This window comes from Callithrix jacchus, chromosome 9, assembly GCF_049354715.1.
Source record: "Callithrix jacchus isolate 240 chromosome 9, calJac240_pri, whole genome shotgun sequence".
Taxonomy (NCBI): domain Eukaryota; kingdom Metazoa; phylum Chordata; class Mammalia; order Primates; family Cebidae; genus Callithrix; species Callithrix jacchus.
In genome coordinates this window covers 121,217,330-121,237,156 of record NC_133510.1, presented here as the reverse complement: position 1 = coordinate 121,237,156, position 19,827 = coordinate 121,217,330, and the positions used below count along the sequence as shown (strand labels likewise).

At 43.4% G+C, this 19,827-nt stretch overlaps 1 protein-coding gene across 9 annotated transcripts in view; it reads left to right on the top strand.

Annotated features, from left to right (window-relative positions):
- The window catches only part of TAOK3 (TAO kinase 3), a 210,017-nt gene extending 194,114 nt beyond the window's left edge, over positions 1 to 15,903 (top strand). For 8 of the 9 annotated variants that reach the window (XM_078337405.1, XM_078337406.1, XM_002753065.4 and 5 more), the window contains 4 exons: positions 2,828 to 3,067; positions 4,508 to 4,720; positions 13,168 to 13,350; positions 14,668 to 15,903. In XM_078337405.1, coding sequence (XP_078193531.1) covers positions 2,828 to 3,067; positions 4,508 to 4,720; positions 13,168 to 13,350; positions 14,668 to 14,829 — 798 coding nt within the window. In that variant the 3' untranslated portion in view covers positions 14,830 to 15,903. Of the gene's footprint in view, positions 1 to 2,827; positions 3,068 to 4,507; positions 4,721 to 13,167; positions 13,357 to 14,667 lie in introns of those variants that run through there. The other variant, XM_054238959.2, reaches the window with a different exon arrangement.
- Positions 15,904 to 19,827: the final 3,924 nt, after the last annotated feature.

Here is a 19,827-nt window from a genome sequence, read left to right as displayed (position 1 = left end):
AAATAAGTGAATGATTGGTGACTGTGCTCTGGTACTAGATGCTATGCTATTAAAAGGACTTCTCTTTGAATCAATAGGGGGCCCAAGTGTGCAAGATATTTATAATCATGCCAGTATACAAATGTTATTGATATATCTATTAAAATAAATAACTTGCATTTTCTCCCATAGTGGATGCCATCAGAGAAGAGAGATATTCTGTTGTTCTAATTTAAAGTACAGCTCAGGCCAGGGCACAGGGGCTTACGCCTGTAATCCCAGCACTTTGGAAGGCTGAGGCAGGTGGATCACCTGTGGTCAGGAGTTTCAGACCAGCCTGGCCAACAGGGTGAAACCCCATCTCTACTAAAAATACAAAAATTAGACAGGCGTGGTAGTGGGCGCCTATAATCCCAGCTACTCAGGAGGCTGAGGCAGGGGAATCAGTTGATCCTGGGCGGCAGAAGTTGCAGTGAGCTGAGATCTCACCATTGTACTCTAGCCTGGGCAACAAAAGTGAAACTCCATCTCAAATATAAATAAATAAAAATAAAGTACAGCTCAAAAGCTTTCTCCTTTCCTTGACCTTCTTAATAGTAATACCACTAGTCCAGGCACAGTGGTTCATGCCTGTAATCCCAGCACTTTGGGAGGCTGAGGTGGGCAGATCACCTGAAGTTGGGAGTTTGAGACCAGCCTGACCAATATGGATAAACCCCATCTCTACTAAAAATACAAAATTAGCCAGGTGTGGTGCCGCATGCCTGTAATCCCAGCTACTCAGGAGACTGAGGCAGGAGAATCACTTGAACCCAGGAAGTGGAGATTGCTATGAGCTGAGATCACGCCATTGCACTCCAGCCTGGGCAAGAACCAAACTCCTTCTCAAAAATAGTAATAATAATACCACCCTTTTTGCAGCGTAAAATCTTTACCCTTTTATAGCGTTCATCACTTACCCACCCTTGGTCTTTTTTTTTTTTTAATTTGCACATAAAACATTTCCTGGCTGATCATTCCTATAATCCCAGCACTTTGGGAGGTTGAGATGGGAGGATGGCTTGAGTCCAGAAGTTTGAGACCAACCTGGGCAACATAATGAGACCCCATCTCTACCAAAATAAAAAATAAAAACAATTATGTCCCTGTATTAATTAAAGGTTTTTTGTTTGCATGTTAACTGAAATTTATTTGAGCTAGCTTAAGCCAAAACCAGGGAAATTACTATAGACATATGGAAATGTCTCATAAAATCGAATAGCAGTAATACAGCTGGACTTACAGGAGGGCTTAGAAGCAGTAAACAACTTAGGCATCAGTATATTCCCTTTACTTCTCTCTTTTTCATTTCTTCTTGCTCTGAAGCCTAGCTTTCTCTAATCCTCAGCCCTCATAGAAACAGATGACTACCACATATGTGGTTTTTATATGCCTCAATTCCAGCCACACATAGAGATTAACTGGTTCTGAATGTCAATTCCAAATTCCTAGTAGAGAAAATAAATTGGCCCAGGTTGGGTTACATATCTAAATCTGATTTAGTGAGCTTTGAGCAGAGCATATACTTCAATAAATGTCTAGTACACTTCCCTAATGGAGTGTCAGTGAGTTGAGCACAGAAGTCATGGTTTAATAAACATTTTTATGTACTGAGAGTACATTGTTCAGATCTTCATATATAGTGCTGTTTAGGAAATATTCTTCAATTGGTGAATGAAAGGATTTCACCAACTTCCCCTTTTTTCTAGTTTGCTTTCCTTTCTTTCTTCAACAACAAAGAAAGAAAGAAAGGAGTAGAACTGAAAAGAACAGAGTGATTAGATCTATAAATGATCAAACAGTAATGCAGAAGATGAAAGGGGACAGATCTCATCTGTTTTTTTCCCGGCATGCCTTGAACTCTGAGATTTTAAAAAATAGATAATTGGCCTACTTCTGATTCGTGCAAAAACAGGGTATTTCCCAAAAAGCTAAGACTATTGCAGGTATTATCAGTTTAATTCTTAATCTTGATTACATATTGGAACCACCTGGAGAACTATTACCAACACTGACATCAGGATCCCACCCCAGACAGTTACGAGAATTTCAGCCTGTGAGATTCAAGCATCTTATGTTTGAAAATTTTTCTCACATGATTTTTATGGGCAGTCAGGGTGTAGAACCACTAGCTTCATTGGAGAAACGTTTGTGAAGACCTATGCATAGTACATCACCTAACTAAGGTTCGCAGCAGCTCTGTAAGGTAAGAGGGGGTCAAGTAGAATAAATCCTGTTTTACAGATAGCACAGTTGTGATTGCTATGAAGTTGCCCATTTTGTAAGTGGTGGACCCAGGAACAGAACCTAAAGCTCAAGAGATTGTTAATTTCATTTCATCTCATTAAGTCCTGCTGCCAAATGCTAATGGGTTTAATTAAGAGGTGTGGGGGGGTCAGGCACAGTGACTCACGCCTGTAATCCCGGCACTTTGGGAGGCCGAGGCAGGTGGATCACGAGGTCAAAAGATTGAGACCATCCTGGCCAAGATGGTGAAACCCCATCTCTACTAAAATACAAAAATTAGCTGGGCATGGTGGCACATGCCTGTAGTCTCAGCTACTCAAGAGGTTGAGACAGGAGAATTGCTTGAACCCGGGAGGCGGAGGTTGTTGTGGGCCAAGGTCACATCACTGCACTCCAGCCTGGTACCTCGGGACAGAGCGAGACTCTGTCTCAAAAAAAAAAAGAGAGAGAGAGAGAGAAATGGTTAGCAGTGCCATTCCTTGCCATCCCTCATTTAGTTGTGCATTCCTTCCAGTTCATCTCCATTCACCTCTCTGCATTTATCTTTTGTTCCTGGATGCAGGAACTAAATAAAAAGAGGACCCAGAAGGAGATGGAGCATGCCATGCTAATCCGGCATGACGAGTCCACCCGAGAGCTAGAGTACAGGCAGCTGCACACGTTACAGAAGCTACGCATGGATCTGATCCGTTTACAGCACCAGACTGAACTGGAAAACCAGCTGGAGTACAATAAGAGGCGAGAAAGGGAACTGCATAGAAAGCATGTCATGGAACTTCGGCAACAGCCAAAAAACTTAAAGGTAAGAGGAGATAGCATTTCCCTGTTTGTGCTTCTGGACTGTGTTGGACCAGATCAATGGTTTCTATACCTGAAGTGTCAGAGTCACCTGAGCAACTTTTCAGACTCATAAATTTCTGTGCCCCGCACCTACTACCTCAGAATCTCCAGTTGTAAAGCACAGAGTCTGTATTTAAGCTCCTAAAAAAAGAGATGTAGCAGGCTGGTTTGGAAACTATGATTCTACTACATTATCTATCAGTTTGTCATCGTGTCCATTAAGGAATTTCTCTGAGCGCTTCATGACCTGCCCTCTTCAAAACTGGACTAATAGCAGTTTATAGTTCTAATCCCAGGAAATAAGGAAGTTATGTTGGCCTTAGGTGCTTTGAGCACTGCTGTATTGAGAAAGACTCTAAAGCCATGTCCAAGTTTAGGAGGAAAGAGTGTCATTTATTAGTGATGTCTGTCATGGTCATGAGGAACGAATCTACGATTGCCAGGCATTTACCACTTCTGCACTAGAGATGCGGAGATATAGAGGAACTAGTTTGGCCCTCACTGCCTCCAGCTAATTTTAGCTGACTGCTGATCAACAAGCTCCACATACTAAGCCATTGCTATATATCAATGAGGACATTGTCAATGTTGGCACAGACATGAGGCCAACCTCGACCACACTGGCTCTGCATCTCTTCAGCGAAATCCTAAGCTAAGCAGTGATTTCTATCACCATAAGTCCTCAGAGTGTTCATGAAGTGCACAGATGATTATGGGCAACCTGATGGAATGCTTTCTGGGCTTAAAATAATATACTCTACCTTCTCCTTACCCAAATGCATATTTGATATTGCTACATGCAAGCACAACCTCTTAATGGGGGAAAAATTGTAAAACACTCTTCTCTTTCAGTTTACATTGAAATTCAGTAGAAATGGGTTAGGATATGAGGTACTATCCATATGTTCTCCTTTATGGAGTTGATAAGAAATTGCTATAAACCAGAGCAGTGAGAGCTGGCTGATGTAATGCTATCCCTCCCTCACTTGGAAACAGGGAGAAATATAAAAACAAAAATAAGGAAAAAACCAGTGAACAATGGGAGACACTGAAGACTCTGACTAGGAAGGCATGAAAAGAATTGTCACCCTTTCAACAAGCTAGGCCTCATAATGTCCCTCAATCTGCTCAGAGCCCTCATCCCCTTGTGAGAGTTCATATTTTCTTTGAAGCCATTTATAAATTCAAAATTACTTATATTCATTCACTATAAAATCATAAGTGTAGGCAGGGTTAACTCTTGTCTGTGTCATACATTCTGCTTCATTTTTATTGATTAGCAACATGGGTCACTGCACCAACAAACAGATGGTCTCAGCACTTGTATTATATCGTTATGATAGAAGGCTTTCCATTTTTACTGATGTGTCTTTATTTTTCCTTTGTCACTTTTTCTACCCAGGCCATGGAAATGCAAATTAAAAAACAGTTTCAGGACACTTGCAAAGTACAGACCAAACAGTATAAAGCACTCAAGAATCACCAGTTGGAAGTTACTCCAAAGAATGAGCACAAAACAATCTTAAAGACACTGAAAGATGAGCAGACAAGAAAACTTGCCATTTTGGCAGAGCAGTATGAACAGAGTATAAATGAAATGATGGCCTCTCAAGCGGTAAGTGGTTAGGTTTGGTGCCACGGCTTCAAGAGCTTTGGGAATCAAGAAAATCCAAGATCCAGCCTGTTGTTCCCAAGATGATTCTTGCACAAATTTAGCATATTGATGTTTTTCTGCCCAAAGGACTGAGGAAAGGACGACGCTGAATAAAGCCAAGCCAATGTGGATACTTGCCGGAGTGTCTTATAAGATGGAACTCAAGGAATGACATGCCACATCAGACCTGTGGCACACAGGGAATTTGAGGGCAAATGTGATAGATGCCACATATGATACCATTTGTTCATTTATCAAAGGTTTTACTGACTGCCCTCCCCGCAACTAATATCAGGCACAAATGAATCAGACAGTCCCTGCCCTTAGGGAGCCCACAGTCAAGTGAGGAAGACAGATACACAGACGCGCTCATTCAATAAACTTGTATTAAGCATCAGGGTTCAGCACTCTGCTGGACCTCGAGATGGAGGATGAGCTAGCCAATTTGTCAGTCAAGCCAGGTGGTCAGATAATTAACCAGTAATAGTAAAACATAGTAAGTGATTTTAAGTGGGAGGTATTGGGGGTTATGGGAGAACAAGTAGGACCAACTAAGCTGGTCTAAGAAAATCTTCCCGGAGGGAGCCAAGAAACTTAAAGGAATTCATTGATGTTAACTGATTCCTTGAAAATGGGACGTACATAGGCAAAGGTTCAAACAAAGAAATTATATGGAGATGGGTGTGAGCCCAGAGTTCAAGCAGAAAGATTGCAGGACCCAAAATGGAGAGGTCATAAAGGGAGCTTGGGATGGGAGCTTGCCTGGTAATTCAGTGACGATTTCCCAAGGAGATGACTCTTAAAGAGTAAGAGTTTAGCTGGGTGCGATGGCTCACACCTGTAATCCCAGCACTTTGGAGGCCAAGATGGGCGGGTCACCTGAGGTTGGGAGTTCGAGACCACCCTGATCAACATGGAGAAACCCTGTCTCTACTAAAAATACAAAATTAGCCAGGTGTGGTGGTGCATGCCCGTAATCCCAGCTACTCAGGAGGGTGAGGCAGGAGAATCACTTGAACCCAGGAGGCAGAGGTTGCAGTGAGCCAAGATTGCGCCATTGTACTCCAGCCTGGGCAACAAGAATGAAACTCCATCTTAAAAAAAAAAAAAGTAATAGTTTACCAAAAAGGCATAAGAGAAAAAGTTATTCCTGACAAAGGATACAGTATATACAAAGACTCAGAGGCCTGAAAGAGGATGGCACATTTGAGAAACAATGAGTAATTGCTATGGCAAGGGTATAGGATGCTAATTGAGGGAAAGTGGGAGGAGAGTCAGGGTCAGAGCCTCAGAAGCCAAGAGTTTGGACATTATCTTGCAAGCAATGGGGAGTTGTCGAAGCCTGTTTTAAGAAGGAGAGTATAACTGGATTAGATTTGTGTTACAGAAAGATATTGGCAGAAATGTGGCAAATATAGGTAAAGAGACCTGTTAGGAAGCCATTATAATAGTCCAGGAAAAGGATGATGAGAGAACATGCTAATGGAGATGAACAGGAGCAGGGAAGGGTTTGAGGAATACTTAGGAGGCAAGAAAGAACAGAAATAACAGTGACCAATTTGAGAGGTTTGACAACAGAGTACAATTATCTTACCAAGACAGGACAATAAAAGAAAGAGTGAGTTTGGATGCTGCAAGGATAATTGACTAAGTTGTAGACATGGTATCTGAGTTTTGTGGGTGTCCAGGTAGAGAAGTACAGATAATGGAAACCTGTAGTTTAGGAGGGATGTCAAGATTGAAGACAGAAAGCTAGACTTCATTGTTATATGGGTGTACTTGTGGCTGGTAGGAATAGATGAGATCTGCTGGGGACAGGAGATATTCTTAGCGAGGAAAGAACTAAGGACAGAGTCTGGTGGATACCAACATTTGAGGGCTGAGTAGAAGTAGAACAAAAATAAATAATCAGAGACACAGGAAGGGAACCAGAAGAGAGGATGCCACAGGAGCCAGAGCAAGAGTTTCTAACTGATGGCGTCACATGTCACAGAGATCAATTAGAAGAATAAACGTTGAGGTGCTTGTTGGACCTGGCACTGGATTCAACCATTGCTTGTCTCAGACAATCAATGGAGTGGTGGGAATGGGAGACATGATAGAGCATTGAAAGAGGGATTATAAAGTGAAATCCAAATGGTAGGTGATGGACCACTTTTCCCAGATCCTTATCAATGAAGGAAAAGAGAACAAGAGCTGTAGAAAAAGGAGGAGATAGTTGAAGGAAGAACTGTTAGTTGGGAGAGGCTTAAGCATGCATGTTCTTAGGCCAAGGATGGGAGCTAGCACATTTATCCACTCACCTATCCAACAAGTATTTACTGAGTGCCTATATGATGTACCAGGTATCCAGAGATACCGTGGTGGATAAGACAGTCATGGATCACATCCTCATGGAGGTTATGGAAGCATGGAGGACACAGACACTGGAAAAGTCTACTCTGTGTAACAGCACAGCAAGAGCAAGGTGCCAACAGAGTACAAAACAGGAGAGCTTACCTGGTCTGGAGAGTCGGGAGAGGCCTCCCTGACACAGTGGCTTTGTAGGCTGAGGAACCTGCACATGAGAAACACGTGTAAACGTGGGGAAGACAGTGGCACTTGGGAAGAATTCACAGAAATCCGTTATGTTTGGGATGTAGGGAACAGAGAGGACTAGCAGAACAAGACTGGAGGGGTAAACAGGAGGGGTCATGTAGGGGCTTTCAGGCTTTGTTAAGAATTTTTGTCTTTATCCAAAACAATGGAAAGCCACTGGCGAGTATTAAGCAAGGTGTGACATTAGATTTGTGTTTCGAACCATCACTCTGGTGACATGGAGAATGGCCTGGGAGAAGGGAAGAATGAATATTAGGAGACGATTTGTGAAGTTACTTTTACCTCAGGTACCAGAGCCTGGTAGCTAGACTAGAAAAGGGGCAGTCGGGATGAAGGGGAACATTACTAACTTTGGCAGGAGGTGGAGTTGAGAGTACTTAATGACAGGTTGGATTCGGAGAGTCTGGTGTTCAGGATGACTTCCAGTCTATGGTTTGAACAAAACAGTAGATGATGGGCTGGGCATGGTGGCTCATGCCTGTAATCCCAGCACTTTGGGAGGCCGAAGTGGGTAGATCACCTGAGGTCAGGAGTTCAAGACCAGCATGACCGACATGGTGAAACCCTGTCTCTACTAAAAACAAAAATTGGCTGGGTGTGGTGGCATGCACCTGTAATCCCAGCCACTCAGGAGACTGGGGGCAGGAGAATTGCTTGAACTCGGGAGGCAGAGGTTGCAGTGAGCTGAGATCACGCCACTGCACTCCAGCCTGGGTGACAGAGTGAGACTCTATCTCAAAAAAAAAACAGTAGATGATGGTCTACGTATATTTACCTATATGGTAAAAAAGGAGGTGGAACAGACTGGGGAGTGGGAAGGAAAAGGTGATGTGTTGGCTGTGTGGAGCCTGAGAGCCTGGGAAATATCCAGCGGAGGGTGTCTCTAGTAGACTAGAGGAGCTCATCCAAATCTCAGAAGGGAAGTCTGAAATAGATGTTTAGTGTGGGAGCCATTTGTATAAATGGTAATTGAGGCTTTTGAAATAGATGAGATTCTTAGGAAGAGAGGTTAGAGGAAGAAGAGGGCCCAGGACAAAGCCCTTAGGAACACCCACATTTAAGCATCAGGTGGGTAAAGACTACTGGAAAAGGAATAGTCAGAGTGTGAAGAGAAGAGTGCAGAAAGAGGTGAAAGGCAAAGAGAAGGAAGGAAGTTGATAGAGACATAAAGGTTGATAGGGTTTCTGTCTTGTTAATCTTTATATTCTCGGCATCTGCAACAGCGCATGGCATACAGCAAGTGTTCAATGAATGTTTGTCATATAAAATGGTAGAGACCAGGTGCAGTGGCCCATGCCTGTAATCGCAACACTTTGGGAGGCTGAAGCGGGAAGGGAGGGTCACTTGGAGCCAAGAATTCTTGACCAGCCTGGGCAACATAGCAAGAGTCTGTCTGTACAAAAAATACAAAAATTAGCCAGTTATGGTGTTACATGCCTGTAGTCCCAGTGACTCAGGAGGCTGAAGCAGGAGGATCACTCAAGCACAGGAGTTCAAGGCTTCAATGAGCTAGGATCACACCACTGCACTCCAGCCTGGGCAGCACAACAAAACGGACTAAAAAAAATAAATAAGATGAGAGAGAACAGGATCAGAAATAGAGGTCAATGATTGCCCTTGAATAAAAGGAGAGAAGTGTCCTTTCTTCTGAGACAGGGAGAAGATAAAAGTATGTGATCATTACAGTATCCTTTACTGACTACTTACCATGTGGCAAGTACAATGTTAAGTATTTCATAAATGTTATCTCATTTAATTTTTGTGAAACCCCTTTGAAGTAGTTACTGGTTTGACCCTAATTTACCTGTGAGAAAACTGAAGTTTACTGAAGTGAAGCTACTTGCTTAGATAAGGAGTGGCAAATGTTGTAAACGGACAGATAGTCATTAGCTTTGTGGACCACAGGGTCTCTGTCACAACTACTCAGCTTTGCCATTGTAGCACAAATGCAGCCATAGGCAAAATATAAATGAATAAGTATACTGATGTCTAATAAAATTTTATTTACAGCCAGGGCACGGTGGCTCATGCCTGTAATCCCAGCATTTTGGGAGGCCGAGGTGGATGGATCACCTGAGGTCAGGAGTTCAAGACCAGCGTGGCCAACCTGGTGAAAAGCTGTCTCTACTAAAAATACAAAAATTAGCCAGGAGTGGTGGTGCATGCCTATAATCCCAGCTACTCAGGAGGCTGAGGCAGGAGAATCACTTGAACCCAGGAGGCAGAGATTGCAGTAAGCCGAGATTGCACCATTGCACTCCAGCTTGGGCAGCAGAGTGAGACTTTGTCTCAAAAAAACAGAAAAAAGAAAAAAACTTTATTTACAAAAACAGGTATCAGGCCAGATTTGGCCCATGGGCTGCAATGTGTCAACCCCTGGCTTGGGAACAAGGGGGAAGATCACATGACTAATTAGTGGTGAAGCTAGGATTTGAACCCAGCTTGGGGGTAATCCTGTAAACCTCGTATCTTTTTCTTCAATGTAAACCACTGTAAAGAACACACATATTTACCTATACTCTTATAAAACTTTTTAATGGAGCCAGGCACCATGGCTCACGCCTATAATCCCAGTACTTTGGGAGGCCGAGCTGGGCAGATCATCTGAGGTCAGGAGTAGCCTGGCCAACGTGGTGAAATGCCATCTCTACTAAAAATACAAAAAATTAGCTGGGCCGGGTGGCGCTTGCCTGTAATCCCAGCTACTCGGGAGGCTGAGGCAGGAGAATCACTTGAACCCGGGAGATGGAGGTTGCAGGGAGCTGAGATCACACACCACTGCACTCAGCCTGGGCAACAGAGTGAGACTCTGTCTCAAAACAACTTTTTAATGGATATGATTTGTGTAACCTTGGGTGATAAATACCAAATGCTGGAATATCCTCTGGTTTCTAGCACTGGGCCTTCAGAATCAGAGCTGGTACAGAACAATGGTACCAGTTACTGATAATGATAATAGAAGGCTAGAAATAAAAGGAAATGGAGATGTTCTGAATGTTTAAATAGTTTAGATGGTCTAAACTGACCATGGAATGAACCTCTCACCCACTTAGCCAGGGCTTACGGCAACTAATGCAGACGAGTAGAAAAGAACAGTACTTTTACTTCCTTTACTGGTAAGGAACCTCCCATATCAAGAGGGAATCAGTAACAACCCTCATTTGGAGCCAGTAAATCCTTTGGCATTTACCTGTGAGTCTGTTCCTGCTGAATGCTATGTATTGTGTCTAGTGTCTCATCCCTTCATTCCTTATTAGGAAAATGAGAACTATCTGTCCTCTTTAACGATTTTAATGAAACCTGGTTAGGATTAATTTTTAGAAAGTACTTTGGAAATACGATTACATAATTTATGTTCCTTTGATCTTGATAGTGTTTCTCCAGAAGTACTAAAAGAAGACACATGCAAATAACTCTAAAAATACTGTAATATAACATTTCAAAAACTAATTTTTCAATCAAAATATGTATATTGTCACAAATTGTACGTAAGGTGGAGAATAAGTATCTTGGAAAAGTGGTCAATATGGAAACACACAGATGAGCTCAGGGCAGATGGACTGTCTGATTCAAGGGTTCTAATTTCATAGTTCTCAGCCAAGCTGAGGACCTGCCAAAATGGAACCAAACCAAGCCTGCGACCAGAGGTCATCATTCCTAAATACTGTCCTGATGATGGTCTGAAACCTTCAACTCTGCTTTAGAGAAGTTGGCACTTCTACTTGGTTCATTCTCCACACAGCATCTGGGTATCTTGTATAAAATGAAGTTCAGACTGGGCACGGTGACTCACACCTGTAATCCCAGCACTTTTGAGAGACCAAGGCTGGTGTATCACCTGAGGTCAGGAGTTGGAGACCAGCCTGACCGACATGGAAAAATCCCGTCTCTACTAAAAATACAAAATTAGCTGGGTGTGGTGGCACACGCCTCTAATCCCAGCTACTTGGGAGGCTGAGGCAAGAGAATCACTTGAACCTGGAGGCAGAGGTTGCAGTGAGCCAAGATCGCACCATTGCACTCCAGCCTGGGCAACAAAAGCGAAACTCTGTCTCAAAAAAAAAAAGACAAAGTTCAGGTGCTGCAGGGAGCAAGGGAAACTTGAGGCTGCAGATAATCTGGACATCACTGCTTCAAAGCAGATATGCTTCTTAAAATTAAGCCTACCTACCCTCTTTAGGAAAGAGATTTTTTTTTTTTTAATGAGACAAGATCTCTATCTCCCAAGCTGGAGTACAGTGGTGTGATCATAGCTCACTGCAGCCTCAAACTCCTGGGTTCAAGAGATGATTCTGCCTCACTCTCCCAAAGTAGCTGGGACTACAGGCATATGTTACCATGTCTAGCTAATTTTTTAAAAAAAATTTTATAGAGATGGTGGTCTCACAATATTGCCCAGGCTGGCATTGAACTCCAGGCCTCAAGCAATCCTCCCACCCTGGTCTCCCAAAACACTGAGTTAACAGAGGTGAGCCACCAGCCAGGGAAGAGATTTTGAACCACTTAGAGTTTCGGATTGGCTGGCTAACAAGATAACTTTGTTGTTGTTGTCGAGATGGAGTTTCGCTCTGTCTCCAGGCTAGAGTGCTGCAGTGAGGTGGCGTGATCTCGGCTTACTGCGACCTAACCTCCCAGATTCAAGTGATTCTCCTGCCTTAGCTTCCTGAGTAGCTGGGACTACAGGTGTGCATCACCACGCCCAGCTAATTTTTATATTTTTAGTAGAGACGGAGTTTTACTATGTTGCCCAGGATGGTCTCGATCTCTTGACCTCATGATCCACCTGCCTTGGCCTCCCAAAGTGCTGGGATTACAGACGTGAGCCACCACACCCAGCTGCAAGATAACTTTTATAGCCAACAGTGGGTGCCAATGTTACTACTTGGAGCATAACAGTACTGTGGTGTATTCCTCAAGTTTTATGAAAATTGGATTCATTTTTTATAGCTAAGCATACCTAAATGATTTTAGGGTTAAAGATCTTGAAATAGGGACATGATCAGTTGAAACCAAAATAATGATAACAGCTACTATTTATTGAACACTTAGTATGCCTTGAGAACTGTGCCTAGGATTTTATATGAATTATTTCATTTAATCCTCCCACCAATCTCAGACAATAGGAACTATTCTTTTTTTTTTTCCTTTTGAGACAGAGTCTCGCTCTTGTCACCCAAGCTGGAGTGCAGTGGCATGATCTCAGCTCACTGCAACCTCCGCCTCCCAGGTTCAAGCGATTCTCCTGCCTCAGCCTCCTGAGTAGCTGGAATTACAGGTGCCTGCCACCATGCCTGGCTAATTTTTGTATTTTTAGTAGAGATGGGAGTTTCTCCATGTTGGCCAGGCTGGTCTCAAACTCCTGACCTCAGGTGATCTGCCCGCCTCAGCCTCCCAAAGTGCTGGGATTACAAGCATGAGCCACCACACCTGGGCAATAGAAACCATTTTTTTTATTTTCTTGAGGATGAAACGTGAGATCTAGGGAGGTAGGTAATGTGCCAAGGTAACACAACCAAGTGGATGTTGTGGCTAGAATTCAAGCCCAGGAGCTGACTTCAAAGCCCACAGGCTTAATTCCTGGGCTATGTAGCCTTTCTGATGCCTGCTGCTGTGGTTTCAGACCATACTGAAAAGAATGTGTACTTTGCAGGCCATTGGGTAGACTTGACTGTTTTTGATTTCTAACTCTGAATGTATCCAAAGCATCTGTGTTTTTGAGGGGGAACCAATAAAATGAGGAAACCTCTTCCAGTAGTCACCAAGAGCTGTAGGCAAGGGTGCATGATAGTGTGTGTCTTCTGTGCCCACAGTTACGGCTAGATGAGGCTCAAGAAGCAGAATGCCAGGCCTTGAGACTACAGCTCCAGCAGGAAATGGAGCTGCTCAACGCCTACCAGAGCAAAATCAAGATGCAAACAGAGGCACAACATGAACGTGAGCTCCAGAAGCTAGAGCAGAGGGTGTCTCTGCGCAGAGCACATCTTGAGCAGAAGGTATGAAGGCATTACCGGGGGTCCATGCCACTGGGTGGAAGGGGGTGTGGCTGAGGGAACTGCCATATGTGGAAACTTCCTTAGTTGGAGATTAAAGTGGACACTTTTCACTTACCTGCTTTATGCTACTGGTACCCTTGTGAAGTAGGCATTGTCTCCATTCTACAGGCCAAAACACCAAGACATGCATGTCTGACCCCACATCCTAAGTCTTTCTGCTACTCTGCTAGGAAACCCTTAATGTTCCCAGCCATAGAGTGACATGGGTTGCTGGGGGATTGATGTGACACCTGAAAGGTACTGTGAGCTGCTAGCAGCGCTGCCAAATGGCACAAGGAAGCCAAATGTATAATAGATTTGGCTCTTCAGCTATTTTTAAACCAAGGGAAATCACCAGCAGGTCTCTTTAAAAAAAAATTAAAATGACGATAGGCTGATACTGCAGTGCATAATAAATGTTATCCCAACTGAAATATTCATTGCTTTAGATATTCTGAGGAATATGAAGTAGAAAAGATTTCATAAGGCATCTCAAAGCTGTTAAGCATTTATTCACTTAACCAGTTATTTGCACTTTCTTCCAGTAGTTCCCTGAGACCAGCATCACAGACTATTTTCCCAGCCCCTGTTCTAGAACTAAATTACTAATGACCCAGGAGGCATTTGGCTCTCTATGGGAAAGCAGCACAATCTAATTGTGCTTGAGTGTCTTTTAGCTTCTCCTGAGCCATTCCCGGCTAAGACAGGACATTAACCTAGATCAGCCCAGCTGCTGGGCTTGCTAGAGTGGCGTTGCCGGTCTCAGGTGGGCCCCAAACATTTTTATTCTTGTGAGCAAGTTTTTAATATAATGGATTAGATTCATTGATCACAGGACTCAGCCAGCCTTCCTCGGCCCTCCCTTAGTTCCTGTGTGTACATGTCACATGTGTGCCTATGTGTGTACATATCATATGTGTGTCTGTGTGTACATCGTATGTGTGTATGTGTGTGCATCATGTGTGTCTGCATGTCATATGTGTGCCTGTGTGCATGTCGTGTGTCTGTGTGTGCATGTCATGTGTGCCTGTGTGTATATGTCATATGTATGCCTCTGTGTGCATGTGCCTGTGTATGATGTGTACCTATGTGTCATGTGTGTGCCTGTGTGTATGTCATGTGTGTATATGTCATGTGTGCATATGTGTGCCTGTGTTTATGTCATGTGTGTGTATGTGTGTGTGTACATGTCATATGTGTGCCTGTGTCTGTAATGCGTGCATGTGGGTGCCTGTCAGGAGATGCTTTCCATTAAGAACTTCCTTATGCTTGTTTCAGATTGAAGAGGAGCTGGCTGCCCTTCAGAAAGAACGCAGCGAGAGAATAAAGTACCTATTGGAAAGGCAAGAGCGAGAGATTGAAACTTTTGACATGGAGAGCCTCAGAATGGGATTTGGGAATTTGGTTACATTAGATTTTCCTAAGGAGGACTATAGATGAGATTAAATTTTTTGCCATTTACAAAAAAAAGAAAACAGACAAAAATTCAGACCCTGCAAAACCACATTCCCCATTTTAACGGGCGTTGCTCTCACTCTCTCTCTCTCTTACTCTTACTGACATCGTGTCGGACTAGTGCCTGTTTATTCTTACTCCATCAGGGGCCCCCTTCCTCCCCCCGTGTCAACTTTCAGTGCTGGCCAAAACCTGGCCGTCTCTTCTATTCATAGTACACGTCACAGTATTGATGTGATTCAAAATGTTTCAGTGAAAATTTTGGAGACAGTTTTAACAAAACCAATAAACCAACAACAAAAAAAAGTGGATGTATATTGCTTTAAGCAATCACTCATTACCACCGATCTGTGAAAGTAAAGCAAAAAAATAATAATAATAATAAATGCCAAGGGGGAGAGAGACACAATATCCGCAGCCTTACACCTTAACTAGCTGCTGCATTATTTTATTTTATTTTATTTTTTTGGTATTTATTCATCAGGAATAAAAAAAAAACAAAGTTTTATTAAAGATTGAAAATTTGATACATTTTACAGAAACTAATTGTGATGTACATATCAGTGGTGACATATTATTACTTTTTTGGGGACGGGGGGTGGGTGGGGTGAAGAGATCTTGTGATTTTTAAGAACCTGCTGGCAAGAGTTTAACTTGTCTTCAGCATATTCTGATTGTATCATAATCATTTTCTGCTGTTGCAGAGGATGTGAATACACTTAAGGAGCTCACAGAATCCCAGTAGCACAAATTGGGCTTTGGCAAATCGTGTATTTTGTGTATAGAAGGAATTTAAGGAGAGGTATTACTTATTTTCATATTGTATTTTAACTGTTTCTCTGATCAAATTTTTTTACTTCCTCCTCCTGTTCCTCCCCACCTTCCTCCTTTTCCAATTCAGTATTTGGAGTTCAACACTGTCTCTCAATCAGATCATCTTGATCGTTTTCTTTATTTCCCTTTCCCTTCCTAAGTCCCATTTCTTGGTCATAAATATTGCATTATTCACACTTTCAAACTGTGTATTTTCTTACAATAAAAAATGATGAAAAAAAAAAAGGCTTTACTTCTTTTGCATGCACTTTAAAAACAAAACATTTTTCAGGTTCCAAGGAAGAGCATGATAACTGTCAGAGCTTTTAATTATATTTGTAAATAAAAGTGTTCATCACATCGCCTTGCTGTGTTATTGTAGCAGGAGGTTTCCCTTCTAGGTTCACCGGTTCACAATTCGGAGGGCCACCACCCTCCTGAGACTGTTCTCTATAGCCTTGGTCACTCCAAGAAGAGCCATTCAGGACTCTCAGGTAAAGCTGTGTCTTCCAAATTCTACGGGGCTGAAGATAGTGTTGCACCATTTGATGTGGGCCCATGGTCAACTGCACCTTTCTGTCCTTAAGAATAGAAGGCATGGGCCGGGCGTGGTGGCTCATGCCTGTAATCCCAGCACTTTGGGAGGCAAGGCAGGTGGATCACGAGGTCAGGAGTTCAAGACCAGCCTGGCCAAGATGGTGAAACCATATCTCTACTAAAAATACAAAAAAATTAGCCAGGCATGGTGGCAGGTGCCTGTAATCTCAGCTACTCGGAAGGCTGAGGCAGAGAATTGCTTAAACCTGGGAGGCAGAGATTGCAGTGAGCCAAGATCGTGCTGCTGCACTCCAGCCTGGGTGACAGAGTGAGATTCCATCTCAAAAGAAAAAAAAGAACAGAAGGCATGCACACACACACCCACACTCCCCCCGCCATGTGCCACTCATACATAGAAGCATGCGTTGCTGAACAGAGAAATTAGGCACCCTTAAAGAAAAGCAGGCTATGGAGAAGGCACTATAACCAAATATTTGAAATGATCCCACTGTAATATGAGATCACCCTCCCCTCATATTCTGATTTTATTACAGTAATTTTACATGTAAAACAATGAGATAGTAAAAAATACAACATTTCTGGGATATGATTTGGGGGTCAGGACAATCTCAGTAAGATCTTATTTTGCTGTTACTCTGTTTTGTTTTGTCTTAGGCTTTCAGCAGCCTGAAGCTATGGTTTTTGGTTTCTGTGTCTAGGGATAAGTGGAAAAGGGGGATGAGAGAAGGGCTTTACTGTCCCAACCACAAACAGAAACTAAGAACCCATGACTGTGTCATCTCCCTTGGACACTCCTGGAAATTGCTCTTTAGAATATGATGACCTGGGGCAGGCCCGGTGGCTCACGCCTATAATCCCAGCACTTTGGGAAGACTAGGCGGGTGGATCACCTGAGGTCAGGAGTTCAAGACCAGCCTGGCCAACACGGTGAAACCTTGTCTCTACTAAAAACACAAAAAATTAGCTGGGTGTGATGGCAGGTGTTTGTAATCCTAGCTACTTGGGAGACTGAGGCCGGAGAAACACTTGAACCCAGGAGGCAGAGATTGCAGTGAGCCTCAATCACGCCATTGCACTCCAGCCTGGGCAACAAGAGTGAAACTCTGTCTCAAATATATATATAATGACTTGAATTATTACTTTTTTGGGGATGGGGGTAGGTGGGGTGAAGAGACCTTGTGATTTTTAAGAACCTGCTGGCGAGAGTTTAACTTGTCTTCAGCATATTCTGATTGTATCATAATCATTTTCTTGTTTCCTACAGGATATTCATATGTCAGAGACAAATGTGACCAGTTGTGTTCACTACGATAGACTGAAGTGGAAAGGTATATTCATAAAGTTAATTATCAACATGGGTTAACCCCAACCATAAAACCTTTTGTAACCATCACACTCAGTGATAATTACGTTTCCTAAGTAGCTTTGTTCATTGGAGTTTCTATATTAGGTACATCTGAAAATGATATTGGAAAGGGCTAGAAAGAAGATATGCAGTTATCCAAGAGAAACAGATAATGTGGATGGTGCGCTTATCTTGCTGCGTGATGGAACACTATCATTTCACAGATGAAGAAATAAGCTCACGCCAGGGTAAGTGGCTGGGTGGGATCTGAATCGAGATCTGTCTGATCTCCGCACCCACACCCAAAGGGATATTCAATTTTCAGAAAGGTGGAAAAGCTTCTTTTAGCCTATTTCATCCATTTCTCTCTAGTGAAAAATGTCTAACTAGCTTGGGAGAGGGCCCTATGTCTGAGATTGTAGGTGCTATCTTTATAGAACATCTTGGTGGCTCTCGGCTGTAATCCCAGCACTTTGGGAGACCAAGGAGAGTGGATCACCTGAGGTCAGGAGTTTGAGACCAGCTTGGCCAACATAGTGAAACCCTGTCTCTACTGAAAATACAAAAATTAGCTGGACATGGTAGTGAACACCTGTAATCCCAGCTACTCGGGAGGCTGAGGCAGGAGAATTGCTTGAAACTGGGAGATGGAGATTGCAGTGAGCCAAGATTGCACCACTGCACTCCCGCCTGGGCAACAGAAATGAGACTCCATCTCAAACAAAAAAAAAAGAAAAAAAGGTCCCTCTGTACAAGTTTGTCAGGGATGTGTCCCAGGGCAGAGTTATCAGGAAGCAGGGATGTGGGTCCCTGCTCTAACCCCTGCTATGGACAGAGTTGTCCAACTCCTAGTACCTGCCTGAGAAGGCAGGGACAAGGATGGCAGTAAAAGGCCAGGTGCAGTGGCTCATGCCTATAATCCCAGCACTTTGGGAGGCTGAGGCAGGCAGATCACTTGAGGTCAGGAGTTCGAGACCAACCTGGCCAACATGGCGAAACCCTGTCTTTACTAAAAATACAAACATTAGGTGGGCGTGGTGGCAGGCTCCTGTAATCCCAGCTACTCAGGAGGCTGAGACAGGAGATGCGCTTGAACTTGGGAGGTGGATGTTGTAGTGAGCCAAGATTGCACCACCGCACACTAGCCTGGGTGACAAAGCAAGACTCCCGTCTCGAAAAAAAAAGGATGGCAGCTAGAAAACAAGTATGAAAGAGAAAAAGAGCCAGTGTCCTGTAGTCTTCCAGCATGTACTAAACTCTCCTGAGTTAAAAAGTTATTACAGATTTGTCATGCATATTAGTGAGGAAGGACGAATTACCTTTGATTCGTGATTATTCATTTAATGAATATTTACTGAGTACCTTATATGTCATGCCAGACTAGACACTAGAGATACACTATTGTATCTCAAACAGGTGAAGATCCCTGCCCTAATGGAACCTACATTAGACGTAGGAGGAAACTGGGAGCAAACAGTAATTATGATAAATAAAGGATCTTATGCAGTAATAAGTGCTAGGGATGAAGAAAAAAATAGGGAAGGGTGGCCAGGCGAGGTGGCTCATGCCTGCAATCCCAGCACTTTGGGAGGCCAAGGACAGGCAGATTGCTTGAGGTCAGGAGTTCAAGACCAGCCTGGCCAACCCATCTCTACCAGAAAATATAAAAATTAGCCAGGCATGGTGGCACACACTGTAGTCCCAGCTACTTGGGAGGCTGAGGTGGGAGAATCACTTGAACCCGGAAGGCAGAGGTTGCAGTGAGCCAAGATTGCACCACTGTACTCCAGCCTGGGCAACAAAGTGAGACCCTGTCTCACAAAAAATAAAAAATAAAAAAATAAGGAAGGTTAATGGAGATCAGAAGTGCCAGGATCAGTTGGGCATGGTGGCTCACGCCTGTAATCCCAACACTTTGGAAGGCCAAGATTGCTCGAGCTGAGGAATTTGAAAACAGCCTAGGCAACACAGTGAAACTCCATGATCTGGTCTGGCTCTGTGTCCTCAACCCAGTCTCATGTGGAATTGTAATTCCCAATGCTAGGGGAGGGACCTGGTGGGAGGTGATTAGATCATTGGAGTGGATTTTCCCACTGGCTGTTCTCGTGATAGTGAGTTCTCATGAGATCTGGTTGTGTTTTGTTTGCTTTGTTTTGAGACAGTGTCTCACTCTATTGCTTAGGCTGGAGTGCAGTGGCGTGATCTTGGCTCACTGCATCTCTGCCTCCCAGGTTCAAGCAATACTCCTGCCTCGGCTTCCCGGGTAG